Source organism: Drosophila albomicans, chromosome 2L (genome assembly GCF_009650485.2).
Source record: "Drosophila albomicans strain 15112-1751.03 chromosome 2L, ASM965048v2, whole genome shotgun sequence".
In the NCBI taxonomy this organism is placed as follows: domain Eukaryota; kingdom Metazoa; phylum Arthropoda; class Insecta; order Diptera; family Drosophilidae; genus Drosophila; species Drosophila albomicans.
In genome coordinates, this window is record NC_047628.2 from 25,417,430 (window position 1) to 25,436,331 (window position 18,902).

General features: G+C 39.0%; 7 protein-coding genes, 1 long non-coding RNA gene and 1 other non-coding gene across 13 annotated transcripts; 6 read left to right on the plus strand and 3 right to left on the minus strand.

Annotated features, from left to right (window-relative positions):
* The first annotated feature begins 292 nt into the window (after window positions 1-292).
* Window positions 293-7,806, plus strand: LOC117565824 (uncharacterized). Of its 5 annotated transcripts, none has more exons than XM_034245128.2 (10): window positions 293-560; window positions 1,068-1,423; window positions 1,774-2,171; window positions 3,649-4,138; window positions 4,196-4,292; window positions 5,162-5,330; window positions 5,422-5,656; window positions 5,723-6,205; window positions 6,789-7,001; window positions 7,170-7,806. In XM_034245128.2, exons 4-10 carry the CDS (start codon window positions 3,986-3,988, stop codon window positions 7,392-7,394), a joined length of 1,575 nt encoding a protein of 524 aa, XP_034101019.1. In that variant the 5' UTR covers window positions 293-560; window positions 1,068-1,423; window positions 1,774-2,171; window positions 3,649-3,985; the 3' UTR covers window positions 7,395-7,806. The 5 variants fall into 5 exon arrangements, with proteins under 5 accessions (XP_034101019.1, XP_034101021.1, XP_034101020.1 ...); XM_034245130.2 differs by having other exon boundaries at window positions 293-548; XM_034245129.2 differs by having other exon boundaries at window positions 293-527.
* A 359-nt stretch (window positions 7,807-8,165) lies between these two features.
* Window positions 8,166-9,478, plus strand: LOC117565827 (40S ribosomal protein S2). Its single transcript, XM_034245134.2, has 2 exons — window positions 8,166-8,196; window positions 8,598-9,478. The coding sequence occupies exon 2, from the start codon at window positions 8,599-8,601 to the stop codon at window positions 9,403-9,405; it is 807 nt and encodes a 268-aa protein (XP_034101025.2). The 5' UTR covers window positions 8,166-8,196; window position 8,598; the 3' UTR covers window positions 9,406-9,478.
* Window positions 9,479-9,648: 170 nt separating this feature from the next.
* On the minus strand, window positions 9,649-10,532 carry LOC117565828 (rRNA-processing protein FCF1 homolog). Its single transcript, XM_034245135.2, has 2 exons — window positions 10,394-10,532; window positions 9,649-10,334 (listed from the first exon to the last, which is right to left on the minus strand). The coding sequence occupies exons 1-2, from the start codon at window positions 10,394-10,396 to the stop codon at window positions 9,735-9,737; spliced, it is 603 nt and encodes a 200-aa protein (XP_034101026.1). The 5' UTR covers window positions 10,397-10,532; the 3' UTR covers window positions 9,649-9,734.
* Window positions 10,533-10,654: 122 nt separating this feature from the next.
* On the plus strand, window positions 10,655-11,573 carry LOC117565831 (uncharacterized). Its single transcript, XR_004571935.2, has 4 exons — window positions 10,655-10,710; window positions 10,951-11,010; window positions 11,183-11,298; window positions 11,499-11,573. It is a non-coding gene; the product is annotated as an uncharacterized LOC117565831 (long non-coding RNA).
* On the plus strand, window positions 10,757-10,873 carry LOC117566277 (small nucleolar RNA Z5). Its single transcript, XR_004571993.1, has one exon. It is a non-coding gene; the product is annotated as a small nucleolar RNA Z5 (small nucleolar RNA).
* Window positions 11,574-11,787: 214 nt separating the features above from the next.
* On the plus strand, window positions 11,788-13,815 carry LOC117565823 (mitochondrial DNA helicase). Its single transcript, XM_034245127.2, has 3 exons — window positions 11,788-12,152; window positions 12,218-12,655; window positions 12,716-13,815. Exons 1-3 carry the CDS (start codon window positions 11,861-11,863, stop codon window positions 13,813-13,815), a joined length of 1,830 nt encoding a protein of 609 aa, XP_034101018.1. The 5' UTR covers window positions 11,788-11,860.
* Window position 13,816: 1 nt separating this feature from the next.
* LOC117565830 (cysteine-rich PDZ-binding protein) lies at window positions 13,817-14,338 on the minus strand. The gene is made up of 2 exons (XM_034245139.2): window positions 14,076-14,338; window positions 13,817-14,021 (listed from the first exon to the last, which is right to left on the minus strand). The coding sequence occupies exons 1-2, from the start codon at window positions 14,237-14,239 to the stop codon at window positions 13,892-13,894; spliced, it is 294 nt and encodes a 97-aa protein (XP_034101030.1). The 5' UTR covers window positions 14,240-14,338; the 3' UTR covers window positions 13,817-13,891.
* Window positions 14,339-14,520: 182 nt separating this feature from the next.
* LOC117565829 (putative RNA polymerase II subunit B1 CTD phosphatase RPAP2 homolog) lies at window positions 14,521-15,389 on the plus strand. The gene is made up of 4 exons (XM_034245136.2): window positions 14,521-14,637; window positions 14,699-14,810; window positions 14,870-14,967; window positions 15,027-15,389. The coding sequence occupies exons 1-4, from the start codon at window positions 14,606-14,608 to the stop codon at window positions 15,232-15,234; spliced, it is 450 nt and encodes a 149-aa protein (XP_034101027.2). The 5' UTR covers window positions 14,521-14,605; the 3' UTR covers window positions 15,235-15,389.
* Window positions 15,270-17,287, minus strand: LOC117565825 (FK506-binding protein 59). Its single transcript, XM_034245133.2, has 8 exons — window positions 17,006-17,287; window positions 16,801-16,943; window positions 16,620-16,740; window positions 16,383-16,521; window positions 15,966-16,326; window positions 15,793-15,903; window positions 15,598-15,735; window positions 15,270-15,542 (listed from the first exon to the last, which is right to left on the minus strand). The coding sequence occupies exons 1-8, from the start codon at window positions 17,202-17,204 to the stop codon at window positions 15,429-15,431; spliced, it is 1,326 nt and encodes a 441-aa protein (XP_034101024.1). The 5' UTR covers window positions 17,205-17,287; the 3' UTR covers window positions 15,270-15,428.
* Between the last annotated feature and the right edge of the window lie 1,615 nt (window positions 17,288-18,902).

Consider the following 18,902-nt stretch of genomic DNA (forward strand, 5'->3'; position numbering starts at 1 on the left):
ATTATTTTACAACAAATTTTGTTTTTGCCATCTTAATTGACTTGCTTTAATAATGCTAATAGCTTAACAAAAGCCATTCTCTATGTCAATTAAATTCTTTATGCACTTTAACTGAAGTATTTTGAATCATCAACTGCAACGACGCACTTGACAACCCTTGAATGAGTATTTTTACTCTCTTTTGGTATAAAATACTCTCTCTTACTCTTTCGCTCTCTCGCATGTGAGATCATATGTTGGGCTGGGCGACGCTCGCTGAAGCTTTTCCCTGTGGCGGCGATTCATCAAGTTTTCAGTCTTTAACTGATCGCTCGCGCCGATGATTTAATTTTTAAGTTTAAACGCAGACACAAAAAGAAGCCACCGAGTGTAGCAACTAAACGATACTCACATTACCTACACCATAAAAAAAATATATCGCGATACATAAATAAAATAAAATACTTGCAGATGTGCGAATGTCTTTTGAAACTTTGCAACCAATTTGAATAACGAACACAACAATAATCAATCGAAGTGAATTTTTTGTATGATTAATTGCAACGAAAGTAAAATCGAAAGTGTGATTCTTAACTATATCTATATATATATATATATGTATATATATATATGTATGTGTGTATATACGTATATAGTATGTATTTATATTTATATATCTAGAGGAAAGAAATGCAGCATTGTTGGTAATTTTTTTTTTTTTTGTATTTAGCTCAAACGACTCGTTTTTGCTGCTATTATGTGATTCATATAGAGTACAATACATACACATAGTTTTTTTGGGGGGAATTATATTTATAAATAGAAGCGTGCGATCGCCAAACGGAAATCATATTGGTCCAATACAAATACTAAGTAGACTCGATACGAATAAATAATACACAAAAATGCAAGAATCTATCGAAAAGACGACGTCATAGCAAAGCAAACGGAAACGGAAGAATAACTGCATATATAGAAAATATAAGTATAGATACATACATAGATTATATAGATACGTATGGACACATGTGTAGAATTTGCAAATAAATATATATTTATATATGTGTCTTCTACATTCTACAACGCAGAATTTGTAGGAAAACAAAACAGCGCGTGCGGCAACGAAGCAAAAACATAAAAATAAATTAATATCTATGCTTATTATACTACATGTCTCTGCATATGTGCGAGTGTGTGTGTGTGTGTGTGCGTGAGTAATAACTGAGAGAACTAGCGAGCGATCTAACAACGAAAAAGCAAACGAAAAGAAAAAATTACGCGAACAAACCACAACTATAAAAATAACAAAAAAAAAACACAACGAGAGTGCGAAGCCGAATAATAAGCGCAAAGCAACAAACCAAAAATAGACAACGCCAAGCGGAAAAAGAATCAGCAGCAGAAGCAGCAGCTAATGCAACTGCAGCCGACGTCAGCGTCAACGGTGCGTATACTTAACACAGCAGCCGCTGTCGACGTCGCTGCCGCTAGCGTCGAAGTGGGCGTCGCAGCTGACACCCGCTCCATTGACTCACCCCGTGTAGACTCGTAAACAGCTGCTCGCTACAAAAGAGAAAGAATAACAAGACACAATCATCAATTGTATCAGATCCAATCCAACTGTGTGTGTGTGTGACTGCATGTGTGCATGGTTGAGTGTGTGCGTGAGTGCGACAGCTAATGCCAAAGACAGAAGTCACTTATTCATAGTTTTGTATAAGGCACACAACTGACAACAGTGAAATAATAATTAAAATAAAACTTTTTTCGTTTGCTTTTTGGAATTATTGTTAGCGTATGTGCCAAGCATAATTAAACGAGACGAGACGATACTAGACACGACGCAGCGTATTCTAGTATAAAGTAAATGATTATACACACACATATGCAATCATATCTCTATACGAATCACAACAACACAAACAACTACAACGACCCAGAGGAAGACAATCAACGAAGACGACGACAACAACAACTACAATAACAACAAGCAAAAGCAAGCAAGCGAATATCCATAACGACGATTCTTTAATCTCTGCCGAACTAGACAGAGAGTGCGAAGGAGACAGAGCGCAATTAGCAGGCAAGCAAAGCAAAGCAAGAGAGTGCGAATAGCAACGAAAACTCCCTGAATAAAAATTATAAGAAACTATTAAACTATTATTGGATTGACATATTATTTGCATTAAAAGGTGAGTAGAGCAAAGAGTTTTTGTGAAACAAATAGTTAACAAACAAAACTGGCAGAAAAGACTGAGTTTAGTGACAGGCAGTCTTATACAACACTCTTATACTGTATAAGAAGACGTATAAGTGTGTTAGATTGAATTATATGTGAAGTTGAATAAGAATTGACATATTGCTATGTGTATTATGACAAATTGTCTTGTATAAAAGTCGTATACTGTATAAGAAGCTGGTTTAGTCTGTCAAATTTGAAGAATTGATGAAGCTGAATTAAAGAATTTAAAGAACTGTCATTATTATAAGAGTCAGTCTTCTACAAAACTGTAATAATGCATCTTTGTTTTACAGTATTAGACTTAGCGGTATTTAATTATTTAGATATTTAAAAGGTTGTCTTATACAAAACTCTAATACAACTTCGCGTAATACAATTTACTTACGTTAAACTTGAGTTATTAAATCAAATATGATAACGAAAAGTTGACTAAATTAAATTCAGAAATAGATTACTATTATGACTGCCTTTTAGAAAACTCTTATACTATATATTAAGAAAGAATGATCAATTGCTACGCAGTTTTAAGTGCAGTTTGTTTATTTGTTTAAATTATCGACTAGTTGCTCATAGTTATAACTAAATATTATTATTTCGACAAAAATAGCTAGCAAACACAAACACACAGGCAAATATACACTTTATGAGTACCCGCAAGCGTGCTGAAAAATTAGAAATAAATTGCTCAAAAGCTGATGTCATGCGATTGTCGATTGTCGAAGTCGATTGTGAAGTGCGCTCCCCAAAATGTCGGTCTTAAAACCAGATGCACTCCTACGCGCCGACGCAAAAGCAAAAGCAAAAGCTGAGCCGGTTAAACAGACCTCCGACTAGATGATGTGAAGAGCTTGGAACACTCATGAGTGTGAGTGCGAATAGTTTATGTTTGTCTTGCTCTCTCTCTCTCTGTCTTGCTCTTTGGCTGCGAGTCATCAACTACAATATTTACCTGATTGTTTGTACGTGTGTTCGTTATAAAGCAAAAAGGGTATTATAACGCTTGACACTGACTTCCGTCCGTCCGTCCGTCTGTCTGTCCGTCCATGCTTAATAACAACTGGAACTCAGAGACCACATAAGCTAGAGTTACAGTTTTTGTTGACAAGACTCTTTGGTTGCAGACGAAGCTAAGGTTTCAGTTTTAAAATGAACGCATTAAATAAAGTACCAAAATTTAACATTTAAATAGCTTAAAAGTTATTCATAGGAATTATAAACCCTATATATATATATTCAAAACCGTTTTATATAATTGCTAATAACAATAGAGTGTCTCTTAGTTGATCAAGCGATGCTCTACCACATTTATTTCATGAGGTTTCTGTACTGCAGCAATCCCACACACAATTTGCTGGGATTTCTGTGGAGGATGAACTGGTCTACTCATAACTCATGCCACATTCTTTTACTTTTCTATCAATTTGCAGACCACGCTAATACCGATTAAACGGAGGATTACAATTTGTCTTGCAACAAAATAAAGGAAACGAGATTACGAAAAAAAAAGAACTAAACTTAGTTAATTGTATTAAAAAAAGAAAAAGCAAAAACAAAACAAATGAAAAAACAAGAATTGTGATATGTACAACTTTACTCAAATATTGAAAAAACATATATAGAGCTTATATTCTGAACTAAACGGAACATAAGTCGAAAAAGCAACATTTTTATAAGCATATAAAAAAAGAAAGAAGAAAACCAAAGATTAGGTTTTTCAATTAGTTGTAACCAATAAGAAGAAAACAGAAGCAGAAAAGCAGCACAATGGCAGAGAAAGTGGAAATCTCAGCAGCTACATTTAATAATAATAATCAACAGAACGATGCTCGCAAGGTGCGCAAATCTCCCGATTTTCAACCCATGATGCCCGGTGTTATATCCAGAGAACGCAGTTTTGTTCGCACCTCAAATCAACAGGTAAGATTTCTAGCTTTTCATTCATTAAATAGAATATTAATCGCATTTATTTTGTAGAATATTAATAAGAGACGCAGTCTGGCGTTCAATGTGCCTGGAAATCAGGCTGGACAGATGCGTGGCAAGCCAGCAATGGATATTTACAGACCGCCAAGTAAGTTAACATTTCTTGTGAAGCCTCTTTAAAAGCTTTCTCCACACTTTCTACTCCTTTTTTATTTACAATTTTGATTTACTTTTAAATTTTATGTTTTATTTATAAGCAAATTCATTCAATAATTAAATGCTTTTCATATTATACAAATAACTGTTGCTTGGCAGCTGTTTAACAGCAGCAATTTATGTTACATTTTTTTATGTTAAAAACTTAACAGTCACTGTGACTGCTCCTCACTTTTTAAACTTCAAGCATTTTGTCATTATTTTAAATTTATGTAGTATTATTTATTAGACAAATCATTCATTTATAAAATGCGGCTCATATTAGTCAAAGCAATGTATCTTATTATGTTGCATTTCTGTTAATAACTTAACAGTCGCTGCGACTGTTAAAAATTATTAACATAGCAATGCATTTTTGTGATCAATATTTATTTTCTTCTTTTCTTTATTATTATTTATTTCACACTTTTTTGGCGCTTTTGTTGCTTTAAAATCTAGTGCACTTAATAACATAAATTCTTTTTGGAATTGCTCTCATTTTTAATAATGAAATCGATCATTCTTTATATAGCTTTTTAACAGCAGCTCAAACTTTTTTGCCTTTTCGTATTGAACTATTTCAAATCTTATTAAAATACATATTCCTTTGATTTCTTTCTTCTTCTTTTGTCTATAACTCATGTCAATCCAACTTCCCCGCAAACCTCCTCCCAAAACAAAACATAAAAAAAAAACAATCATATTATGCTCGTACTTATTTTGTATATTCCATTGTGTGTCTTTAATCCTCGTGCCATCCGATGTGATGATGATAATGATGTTGATGTTGATGATGATGATGATGCACAACACTAAATGCAGATGTTCGTGGCTGTGAGCTGGCCACAAGTGTCTCAAATGGTGGTGGCGGCGGTGCAAGTGTTGCAAGTGTTGGTGGTGGTATTGGGGGTGGTGGCAATAAGCTGAATATTAATGCACAGGAGTTCACAATGACGCCACCGCCGAGCGCCGAGGCACTTGAGAATAATCGGTAACAATCAAACCATATTTAATACCCCAACTCTATTCCTCTTGCACCATCTTCTTGCAGAGCTAAACCACAATCTACAACATTCTTCCAGTTCGTCCCTCATCTTCCCACAACAATATGTGACAACAGCGACAGCTGCTGGACAACACAACACACAAAATGCCGCCATCCTCAACAGACGTCAGGCGGGTCTCTCCCTGGGCAACATGTCATCGCTGAGCAGCTTGAGTGGACGTCATCGCTCCATTCTGGTCACGCATCCCATTAGCCCGTTGGGCGGACAACTTCCGCTCATGAATTCCCCCTCCAGCGGCAACATACTCCACGTAAGAGGAGAGGCTTTCTTTTGAGTAATCACACTGATAACTAACGCTTCCCTCTTCTCTCCTCAGTCCACAAATCGCGTCAAGTTCGCACCGGAGCCGAGGGCACAGAAGCCGCAGACGCAGTACGTCAACAGCAACGGACAACAGCACTACAACAGCAATGGACAACAGCACTATCAGCTGAATGGCCTCGATCCCTACTTGAATGGCAACGCTTTGCAGCGCTCCAAGTCGCTTTCCTCCGCCGATGCCTTGACTCGGGGCATGGCCGGTTTGGGTCTGGGATTGGGCAATGAAGTGGCCGACATCGGACAGTTTACCCCCGAGATACAGGCGCTGATTGACACCGCCCTGGAGGATCCGAATAAGTTGAATTCACGCTGCCTCATGGAGTTGACGTCGCAGTTCATCAAGCGTGCCGTGGAGAGTCGTCGCTTTGCGTTGCCCATCTCCCGATTGTGCCTCAACATTATCGCCAAGGAGCAGAAGGAGACGTTCCTGGAGGCCTTGCTCAACACGTGCCGTCAGTGGTATCAGGAGCGTGAGAAGGTAAGAGAAGTTAATTCAGTTTAGAGAAAAGTAAAATAACAGGTTAGGCCAGTAAAGATAGTAATGTAAATATAGGGGAGAAGAGATATCAACTTTTAGAAAGATAGATGTAGAAGTTTAGAGAAAAGTAATCAGATTAGGCAAAAAAAGATATCAACTTTAAGGTCTTAAGAGGAATCATAGAAAAATTCTATATAAGTTTAGAGAAAAGTAAAATATCAGCTTAGGCAAGAACATACATATATAAATTTTAGGATCTTAAAAGGAATAATAAAAAATTCTATATAAGTAGACACATTTTTTGGAAGAACAATCTTACTTATCTTTTATTGAGGTAATAAATCGTGTGAAATAGCTTCTAAAGTTTTTTTTTTTTTTAAATAGTTACTAATACTTATTTTGTTTTGAGGAATTTAAGTAATTAGAGTTCTGGAAAGGACTATATTTTGATTTTCAAATTTTTGAATATATAATTCCTAATACTTATTTTTGATTAAGGTGAAAAAAGAAAGTGATTCACACTTTTAATTTTTAAGAGAATAATATAATTTCAAAATTTATTCATTCGTTGATCCATTCACAGTTGCTGTTTGCCATACAGGGCATGAAGTCACCGTCGCGTGTCCGCTTCACGGCTTTCATGGCATTTCTCACGGAAATGTTCTGCCAGCTGAAACGCCGCCAGCTCCAGCTGCGAACCCACAGCGAGGGAACGCCGCCGCCTCTGGTGCTGCTCAGTTTGCTCTCCAAATGCTGCGAGGATTGCGTTCGACCACCTGTGCGTTCTCTATCCGAGGTAATGTTTAATTTATAAATTCTGATTTATTTCCTAGTCAGTTATGAATTTCTATGTTGAGCATAGCCTGTATTTCAAGCACTGCTTATCGAAGACACAAACCATTTGCAGCTTTCAATCATTTTTAAAATACCCCTAAATTTCCCCAAATATTTCCCTTTCTTACAGATCGAATGCCTGTTCTATGTGCTCACCTGCATTGGCCAGGACATGGAGCAACAGCTGCCACAGCAACTGGAGCTGCTCATGTCCTTGGTGCGCGATGCGTTCCTCAATGCCGGCGATGCTGCTGCTGCGATACGTCGCACTCTGCTCCAGCTGATCGAACTGAAGGCCTCGCATTGGCAACTACCGGGCAATACGGTGCTCTATTACACCCATACCAACAATTAAAAGAGAAGAAGAAGAAAAGGCGATGGGAAATACATATCATCGGGATGCAATTTGTGGCAATCAAAAAAAGCAGACATTATTATTGTGTGGTCGAATTGCATTTAGGCATTTGTCCTCATGCAAGAAACGCAACTATTTATCGTACTCGCCGAGTACACAATATAGACAATAAGCAATATTTATTTTTTGGCAACACTAGATACATAATAGCATGACTAACCCAAGGCAGAAATACACACGTATACACATATACATACAAAAAAAACCCCTTAAGCTGACCCAAGTGAAAAAAGCTCATCTAACCTCTCATAGCGGAGTTCATAACTCTGCTACAATAAGGCTCAATTTGTACTATGTGAACCCGTATTTACTATTTATGTGTAATAAAAACTACGCTAGTCACAAAACACAACGATTATGTTATATTTTTCACCTTGTATATGGAGAAGCGGTTATTAACGCTGTGGAGAAGTGTCTCGAACCTATGAAGAACGTTTATTTTCGGACGCGTTCACAGATTTCGAAAATTGATGAAAATTGCACTAGTATAGATATAGGACAAATAAAAATGAATTTTCTTAAATGTTTTTACGTTATTTTCAACTTACCAGTATTTTAAATAGTCACTAAAAATCAACGAGCCAACAGGCATACAACATTGCAAAATTGTTCAGTATATTGGTATATTTTTCATCTGCTGGCGTATGTCAACGGTCTCACCTCGGTCACCCTGGCCGCTTCGCTTGGAATTTCTCGCTCATTTGGTTTTTGTCTTCACTCCATACAGTTTATACAACTACAAGTAAGCATATATTTTACATTTAATTTAATTCTTAATTCATTTAAAATGTTAATAATTTATGCGGGTGTGCTATGTATTGTTCTTTGAGCTTTTAAATTATAAATTATAACTCTGATTTTATTGGATATTTATGATTTAAAGACGTGAAAATCTTTTCACCACGTGTTTCAAAATGGCGACGAGACTCATAGAACACGCATGCAATTATTACAAAATTTATAAAATGAATGCTTAAATGATGAATACCTTAAATTCCTTTTGCGGTTTCCACCAGAAAGCGTTAACGCGCTTAAAGATGGCCAAAGGCGTCTGATACAAAAGCATTGTAAACTCTTGAAATATTTATAGTTCGTGTTTAACCTCAATTATTCTAATGCATTTTGTGTTTACTTAAATTACAGAATGGCGGACGCAGCTCCAGCCCGTAGTGGATTCCGAGGTGGTTTTGGCTCTCGCGGTGGTCGTGGTGGACGCGGTCGTGGCCGTGGACGCGGCGCACGCGGTCGTGGTGGCAAGGAAGATTCCAAGGAATGGGTTCCAGTCACCAAGCTAGGCCGTTTGGTTCGCGAAGGCAAGATCAAGTCCCTGGAGGAGATCTACCTTTACTCGTTGCCCATCAAAGAGTTCGAGATCATTGATTTCTTCTTGGGCTCTGCTCTGCGTGATGAGGTCCTCAAGATCATGCCCGTCCAGAAGCAGACGCGTGCTGGTCAGCGTACCCGTTTCAAGGCTTTCGTTGCCATCGGTGACAACAATGGTCACATCGGTCTGGGCGTTAAGTGCAGCAAGGAAGTGGCCACCGCCATTCGTGGTGCCATCATCTTGGCCAAGCTCTCCGTTGTCCCCGTTCGTCGTGGATACTGGGGTAACAAGATCGGCAAGCCCCACACCGTGCCCTGCAAGGTCACTGGCAAGTGCGGTTCCGTCTCCGTGCGTCTGATCCCAGCTCCCCGTGGTACTGGCATCGTGTCGGCTCCCGTTCCCAAGAAGCTGTTGACCATGGCTGGTATTGAGGATTGCTACACATCGGCTCGTGGCTCCACCGGCACTCTGGGTAACTTCGCCAAGGCTACCTATGCTGCCATTGCCAAGACCTACGCCTACTTGACACCCGATTTGTGGAAGGAGATGCCTCTGGGCTCCACACCCTACCAGGCATACTCTGACTTCTTGTCCAAGCCAACGGCTCGTCTGCACGCCGATGCTTAAGGTATCACCATTGTGATCATCATGAAGCAGCCAGCTTGATTCAATAAAAGCAAAAACGTCATTTAAAATATAATCGAACAGATCGTTTCATTTCTGCGTCAACAAATCACACCTGGGAATAATCACTTTTTCTTTTGATTATGATTCGGTATTGATAAAAATTTCTATAAGTCAAGCCAGTTTAACATCCATTAATTTGATCTAAAATTTATTGATACGGATTGAGCAGAGGCCTGTAGACGATTTTATAAGAAACAAGATTTGATTTCAGCACTTAACGTATATTTAAAATTATATCAAGTTTACAGTAAAATTAATCTTATGTAGAACTAAGCTTTCACGCCGTAAGCCTCCGGCATACGCTCAATGGCGTATTTATGGGCAGCCACATACATAATGGGCACTCCGGGTATCTTGCGTATACGGTTCTTCAGATCCTTATCGTTGGTGGCCACAATATAGCACTTATGCTGACGCACTCGCTCCACCAGGCAGTCATCGGCATATGTTCCCTTGTGTAAGCAGGGAAGACGCTCAAATCGTGGATCCGAGATGATGCGCAGGGCTAGCTTGTATTTGTTGCCCAGTTTCTCCAACTCGGCACGCACACAGTCCGATATGTAGGGTATGCACTTGGCATACAAGCAATCCATCATATTTTGCACAATATCCAGTTTGTTTTTGATGCTAAAATTTATGAAATTGGTATCGAGCACAATGTGATAAGGCGGCCCCAGTTGTGTGTTGTATTGGAAGAAGAGTGCCGAGCTTTGTTGTGTGGCTTCGTGTACTTTCATTTCATGCGGATCCTTGGCCTTCTTCCGAGTCTTGCGTACTTGCTCTTTAATCCGGGAATCGGTTGGCTTCAACAGACGCTTTAGTTGACCATTGCGCTGCTTTTGTATCTTTTTGGTTTTCTTTTGCTTGCCCTAAAGTATAAACACATAATTTTGAAAATATAAGTTTAAAGCTACATTTAGTTATTTACCATTTTCTAGTACGAAATTTAAAAATAAACAAATGAAGTCCGAATTCAACAACTGCACGTGTTGTATTTTTGTTGCCTTTGCTAACAGCTGTTCACACAGAGTTGCTCAATTATTGCGATTACCACAATTCCCACTGCAACTCTGCAAAAAGAACGAACGGCTGTTCGTACAGAGTTGCTTAAATATATCGATTACTCGTTGGGCCCGTGCAACTATGATATACAACCCTGCGGTTATCGAATGGCGGGTTATTAGATCTTTCTTGGTTAACCACGTGCGCCAAAATTCATTTTCCTTCAACGTTTCGTGAAAGATGGTAAGTTCTCTCCGCAAATTTTGTTAATTGCTTAAATAATAAAAGCCACAAATTGATGAAACTGATGACGAGACTGAATGAACATTTTCTCGCTTTTATATTGTATTTTTCAATATAATTGCGTACAACATTTGTTTAATTAAGATGAATCGGCAATCTGATGGCACAATTAGTAAATGCTTTGATCATTAAAATCTAAATTTGGAATGTAATTAACATATTATTTTTTTTGTTTTGCAGGCTTGAACTTGTAACTATGGTTAATGTGCTCGCGCATTAAATTGAAACATGAATTATAAGGTAAGAATCTTTAAAAAAAAAATGCTTGAAAAATGCAGCATGATGAATTTTTACACAGACCTGTACTGAGTAGACCCATGCGGAAAAATGTAAACTGATGCAAACAATAAAAAATGCACTGCAAATAGTATATTTTCCAAAATTACTAATGAAACCTTTTATGTTATTTTAGGATTTGTCCTAAAAGCGCCTAAGATGGCTTTCCCGTAATGGAGCCTCTGTGCCTTCAACATAAAGTGAGGTTATGGCAATTACTTTTGATGCATTCTTCGGCATTGAAGTGAAAAGGTAAGAAATTTTCTAAAGCTACCACGTGTTACACCGCCTCAAATGATGAATACCTTTAATTCCTTTTGCGGTTTCCACCAGAAAGCGTTAACGCGCTTAAAGATGGCCAAAGGCGTCTGATCAATATAATTTATAATATAGTACTTGCATTCCTATATTCCCTTATATTTAATAAAATAATTTCCTCTTTTGTTTTGCAGCATGATGCATTTTGCTGAGTCCGGCACTGCTGTACCATCAATTTAAACTGAATAAATTTGATTGCATAAAAAAAACATTACTGCATTTATTATTTTGTGTATATTTATTATAAGAGCGAAAAACAAACGACAGCTGTTTATAGACGTGTGTAGGGTTAGGTCGAGCTGTGGTTGTATGTAAGCTCATGTACATATACAACGTTATCTCAGTGTGTGATTGTACAAGACAGCCATAAGTATCGGCTAAATACGGGGTGGTAATACTGCTTTGTTCATTTTCGAAAAGTACTCGGTATGAGCGCGTCGAGCATTGACATACGCCCTGTGTGCGCATAAACGATGTGGACGAATCACCTTGTGTCATGAGACTCGCCGGTTTAATTAAACAATCGCTATTGCGTGTGAATAAAACCCGATGCCGGCTGTATGCAACAAGTGTGGATAGCGAAGCATTGGCACTTGACACCAGAGAGTATCTAGACTTTAAAAAGCAACTGCGACAACACAATGTATTCAATAAGGATGGATACACGTGCCTGCAATTGGAATGTCGGCTGTGTGAGCGCTACAACAACAATAACCAACAATTTCAGCCGGCTGCAGCATCAACGGCGCGTGCACAGGGTCCACAAGCTTACATAAACAAACGAACGGGTAAAAGCAAATCTGTGAATGTTTTGTGACGTCACAACTCACGCATTTATTTATTTACATATAAGGTGCCTTCATTTGTCCCCAATGCGACGTAAAAACAACATTATCGCAAGCTATCGCCGCATACCAAGCTCCAGCTATTGGTTATCGAAGAGCACCAATTCAAAATATCGATTACACTTCGCGCTTTCCCAATCTTGTTGATGTGACACCTGAAGCATGTGAAGCTCTAGGAATTAAGGGCTTGAAGGAGGCACAGTTGAATGCCATTGGGGCCAAGTATGATGCGGAGCAGCAGCTGCTCCACTTTGAACTGCGCAATGCGGCACAGCATCTGGTGGGCGAAAAGGTGCTTCACCTAGAAGATCGCAGGGAGGAAACACTCCAAGGCAGCAGTTGCTCTGGTCTCTTGTTGCACACGGGTGCTGGCAACAAGAGCAAGGCCGTGCTGGTCAGCAATCTGATCGATTACATTGTGCTGGCCACGCAAAACATCGAGACGCGTAAGTCATTTGCTCCTATATTCATTAGCAACCTCTTAAATTTTCACTTTTTACCGACAGATTGCATCATTTGCTTGCCACATGCGTTGCAACAGCTGCCACAGGAATGTCTGCCCGTGCTGGAGCGTTTCAAAGAGCTGGTCTTCTGGCTGCACTACGACAACACACACAGTTGGGATGCAGCACGAGCCTTTGCGCAGAAAATGGATGAGAAGCGTTGTCTGCTCATACGACCCACAGAGACGGAACCGGCGCCGCATGTGGCACTGCGCAAACGCCTCAATGTGCGGCACATTTTGGCCAAAGCGACGCCGGTGCGTCACAAATCCATCACAACATTTAGTGCGCTGCGCAACGACATTCTGAGCGAGCTGCAAAATATAGAGAAAGTCAATGGAGTGAAGTGGAAGCGGTTTCCCGTGCTCAACAAATTGTTAAAGGGACATCGCAAGGGCGAGCTCACGATACTCACTGGACCTACGGGCAGCGGCAAGACGACGTTCACAAGCGAGTATTCACTTGATCTGGCCATGCAGGGCGTGACCACATTGTGGGGTTCCTTTGAAATACGCAACACACGACTCGCAGCTACATTATTGCGTCAATTCGTTGGCTATCCACTCGACGATAAGCTACAGGAATTTGATCATTGGGCCACCGAGTTTGAGCGACTGCCCATGTATTTTATGACCTTCCATGGGCAGCAGCCGCTAAAGCCGGTGCTGGAGGCCATAGAGCATGCTCAATATGTACATGACATTGCTCATGTCATCATCGACAATCTGCAGTTTATGATGGGCGTTTCATCATCACATCGCGGCGATAAGTTTTGGGAACAGGATGCTATTATTGCGGCCTTTCGAGGCTTTGCCACTAAACACAATGTACACGTTACTCTCGTCATGCATCCACGCAAGGAACGGCAGGAGGATGAGCTGACTACCAGCTCGGTGTTTGGCACAGCGAAGGCAACCCAAGAAGCGGACAATGTGCTGATCATACAGGACAAACGTTTGACAGCAGTGCGTGGCAAGAAGTACCTGCAAGTAGCCAAGAATCGCTATAGTGGAGACTTGGGCATTATGCCGCTGGAGTTCGACAAAGATGCACTAAGTTATGCGAAGCGGAGACGTGATAAGGCGACGCCAAATGACAGTTGACTGTAGTGAGAATCGATATTTAAATTATATAACTAATTTAAGCCTAAAGTGTTGAACCAATTATAGTCTAGTTTCTTTATGTGGAGCTTTGTTTGTAGTTCTTCGTGTTCAATATCTTTTTGCCGCACATGGCACAAATTGCTTTTTTGTAGGAGCAGGCTTGACAATAGTGTGCGCCCATTTGATGCACCTTCTGCCGGCAAATGCTGCAAGCAAACGATAGATTAGATAAGAAGCGTTCTAATATCTTCAACACTTACCGACAAGGAGCCAAAGTGTTGCCTATGGGGTTAAAACGCTGTTTGGAAGATGACAATGCCTTGTTCTCGTTGATTTTGCGTCCGCCGGCAGCGGCATTGCTTGTCCGCCATGGATTTGGTGCCGATACCTTCGACAACTTGGACTCGCACTTTTCACAAACCATTTTGTAAGATATATCAAATATTTTTATTTGGCTTTGTTTTGTTTCTGCAATTTATTTACATTTGCAGCTGACTGTTATCGCTTGGCAATGCGAACTGCGTGCGTTATCGATATTACACTATCGTATACCAACTCGTTGGTAATAAATATAAAATATGAGGACATTCAACAATTTAGCAAACAGCAATAAATTATGCTCTTATGCCCTGTTTTTATTGTTTATTTCACCAAATACTAATAGTGGCTGTAGGGTCAAAAGCACGCTAAAGAGCTGCTATCGAATATCATGCGGAATTTGTTATCGTTATGAGATTATCGAATCTTGGCGAAGTGCTATCAACATATCTATCTAGCTAATAAACAAAACATGACGACTAATAAAAAGAATGCAGAATTGAGGTGGGTTCTCTAATTAATAACAAATGACTATTATGCCAACTTTCTTCTTTTCTGATTCCAGAGAACAACTAATAGCGGCAGTGATTAAAAAGCGCGCTGCGCTTGCCAGAGCGCATCAGATAGTTGTCACGCTTTTAGAGCCACAAATCGAGGAAGCTGCATTTATTGACATGGTGAGGAATTAAATAAATAACAAAATACATAAAATTAATGGAGAAATTTCTTAACACAGCTGGCTGAAATTGGACCGGAAAACTATGCAGACGTTGTGGAAGAGCGACACATAAACAAATTATGTGGTTATCCTCTATGTGCAGTTGCAGTTGAAAAGTGAATAAAACGTTTGTCGAGTTAACGTTGCAATATAATAAATTTTATATAAATTCTAGAGTAACCACAAAGAAGTACCAAATCTGCGGAATTAAGAATAAAGTGTACGACTTAACGGAGCGTAAAAAATTCTGCAGTGGCCAATGCTTCAAGGCATCGGAATATATCAAATCACAAATTCCCACATCTCCTTTGTGGCTCCGCGACAAAGAACAGAGACCAAATTTTAAATTATTTCCAATTAAAAATGATGCTACATCACTGTGATTTCGACTTTAAATGCTATATGTTAAGTGACTATTTATTACAATCCATTTTAATGTTTTCATTCAGAAATTGGGCAGTTTACAATGCAGCGAACTTGCCAGGTTTAAACAATGAATTATAATAATAAAAATGGTTGTGTTAAGCAATTAAGTATTGTAAGGAATATCAGCATAAGTGCTGGTTTAGTTTTAATTTTAAATCATGATTATATTGTCGCGCTCCAACGTTAAATCAGCTTCACGTTTCGCATCCTCCTCGGACCATTCGCCACACTGATCCAACACATCTGTCTCGCGCGGAGGATCCGTCTGCAAAAAAAGTTGGATATTATAATCGAAACGCTGGCAAGTACGTTTTACATACCTCTTTATCGTTGGCAGCCAACTTGGCAAACATATTGGCGTACAACTTCTTTTCCTTGTCCTTGTTCTGCTTGATCTTTTGCTTGCAAATAACAATGTGATTGGCAGCAGCCTTGTTGGTTGGCTCCAGTTCGATGACCTTAAGAACGACAACTCGATTATTAAATGCATTACAAAGACTGTCTTAGTTACTGACTTTCTGGAAATCATCCAAAGCCTCCTCCAACTCATTAATAACCAGGTTGCATTGTCCCCGACGATACAAGGCCTTTACATTGTTCGCATCTAGCTCGAGTACAGCATTGCACTACAAAAGTCAAGAGGATAATGTAGTAAAAGTATTTGATAAAGTTGGATAGTTGAACGCACCTCCTGCTTGGCTTCAAAGTGATTATTTGATTTCTGATGGCTCAGCGCAATGTTGCTGTGTGTGGCCACCTTCAGAGTCTTAACCTCATCGCTAGTATTATCTTTCAGACTGGGCAACATATTCTTGCATTTCGTGTACATCTTAATCGCCAATTCATAGTTCTCCTTCTTGAAATAGTTGGTGCCCTTCTCCTTGTACACTTTAGCCTCGGCAACGCGCTCGTCATCACTCAGTTTCCACTCTTCCAGACCTTTACCACAATCCAGCAGCTTGACAGTATATTCAATGGTCGAGTTTGGTGGTATCTTAAAGGTTTCACTGCCCTTGCTACCAAATGCATATTTTGACTGAATTTTAATTCTGAAAGGAACAAATACATGTAGAACATATAGCTAATAATGAATAGTAAACTATACTTGGATGTTTCGCCTATGTTCATTTTTTCCAGAGCCAGTTCCAGACCTTCGACAATACCGTTGGCGCTACCTTCGCCATAATCAAACTCTACATCGCGTTCTTCAAACACTTTGCCATCGAAGCTGCCAGAAATGTGTGCTGCAAAAAGGCAGATAGACACCCCGGTTAACCACAACAAATGTAGAAATGTAATATGCAATATGTAACCACAATTGGCGCTTGATAGCGACACGAACCCTTGACAAAAGCACCATCGCTGGGCGACCGTTTCTTATCGCTTTGTTCCAGAATGGTGCGCTCAATGCTGCCATCTTGATTGGGACTCAAATCCTCGCCTTTCCACCCCAACATTTCAAGCTGCAATTAAATGGTAATGTTAACTCCGCTGCAAGGATTGCTATACGAAGTCAAACTTACCTCAAAGATGAGAGTGGCATCTGGTGGAATACTTGGTGGACTGCCAGCAGCACCATAAGCATAATTAGAAGCACATGTTAGAAAACAACGCTCGCCCACTTTCATGGTAGCGACACCCATATCAAAAGCCTTGATTACATGACCTGCAAATATAGTAATTTATTTCAATACATGCAGTATGTATTTTCACTGCTAGTTCTCTCACCTTTGCCCAACTCAAATTCAAAGGGTTCATTGCGAGCCACGCTAGAATCGAATTCGGTGCCGTCCACAAGACGGCCGGTATAATGAAGTGAGACTTTGCAGCCGCTGTTTGGCGTGTCTGCGCCAGTTCCCTCCTTCAGGATTTCCTTAAGCACACCGCCATCTCCAGACAGATCGAGTTTCTTTGTTTCTTCCGACATTTTCTCAGTGATATTTGTTACAAAGTCGCTGCAAATTCAACACTAATCTGCCTACTCTGTCGCCTTTCTTGTTCGCACGAAAAACTATCAAAGCAATATCGCTTATCGATTATATTTATATTTTAGTTTCTTATCGATGTATGAAATTGGTGGCATGGTTGATTGAATACGTTCCTATCGATTACATAGCTTTGCTAACAGCCGTATTATTTAAATTCAAATAATTTCACATCATATAATAGAAAAAATTATGTTGGGTTTTTCTATATTTTATGATTCGTAAACTGCACCACAATTTGTTTCATTAAAATTCTATGCCGCAAGGGACACATGTTCTCGCAATTAAAATTTGCGAAGTATCGTTGGTTGATATTATCCACTTGATAAGATGAGTTGCCATACGATATCTGATAGCTTCAAATTTGCTCAGTTTTTTGTTCCTCGTTTTACTTCTTGGAATGCATATATATATATATATATATATATATATATATATATGTACATATGTACATACATACATATAGAAAACCAAATGTGCCGCGAAAATAAAAATGAATCCCAATTTGTGTAAAAACAAGTAAGAAAGCTACAGTCGAGTGTGCTCGACTGTGAGATACCCGCTACCCATTTTAAATAAAAGCAATATATTTTGCGGTATTATTCTCAAAATATACCAAATATACCGCAAAAATACTAAAAATATACCAAATGGTATATATGGTATATCGATATAGTACCGCATTCAAAATATACCATAGACGGCACAATATACCAGATTGTCAGCCAAAGCAACTAAGACCCCTAGTAAGTAGGCGTTTTTGCCCATACAAAAGTATTTCTTAAATAGCTTCCACAATTTTTTTCTGATGCAACCAAATTTTCAGGGATCATAACTATTATAGTTATTACTGTATATACCAAAATTCGTAACTCTAGCTTTAAAATTACGCTTGTTATTCGATTTTTTTTGATTTGCGGGGGCGGAAGTGGGCGTGGCAAAAATTTGAAACAAACTTGATCTGCGTGCAAACATAACAAATGCTGTCGAAAAAAATTATAGCTCTATCTCTTATAGTCTCTGAGATCTAGGTGTTCATACGGACAGACGGACAGACGGACGGACGGACAGACGGACATGGCTATATCGTCTCGGCTGTTGACGCTGATCAAGAATATATATACTTTATAGTGTCGGAGATGCCTCCTTCTACCTGTTACATACATTTCCTGCCGGCACAAAGTTATAATACCCTTCTACCCTATGGGTAGCGGGTATAAAAAAAAAACATATAATATGTATTACATATGTACATATGTATGTAGTGCTTGACAAAATTTACAGCAAAGTACAAATTTTCTTATTTCTTTGCATATGAGAAGAGATATATTTCTTAAAACTACACACGATCCTAAACACAAAAGATTAATATGATTTTATTAAGTTTACATGGTTTATTAAATACATATTATATAGAATTTCGTTACATTAACAATTAAATTCAGATTAATGTTTTTGAGATTATTTTATTTTGTGTACCGATTTTCCTGTAAGATAGTTTCTATACGCGTAATAGTCTCAGTCTGATCCTTCAACGCAATTTCCAACTGATTTAATTTTTTTCGAAAATCTTTCCTATCATTATTCAGATCTATGTCCTGACTGGTGTGTTTTTTCTTGTTCAAAATTTTTTCAGCAAC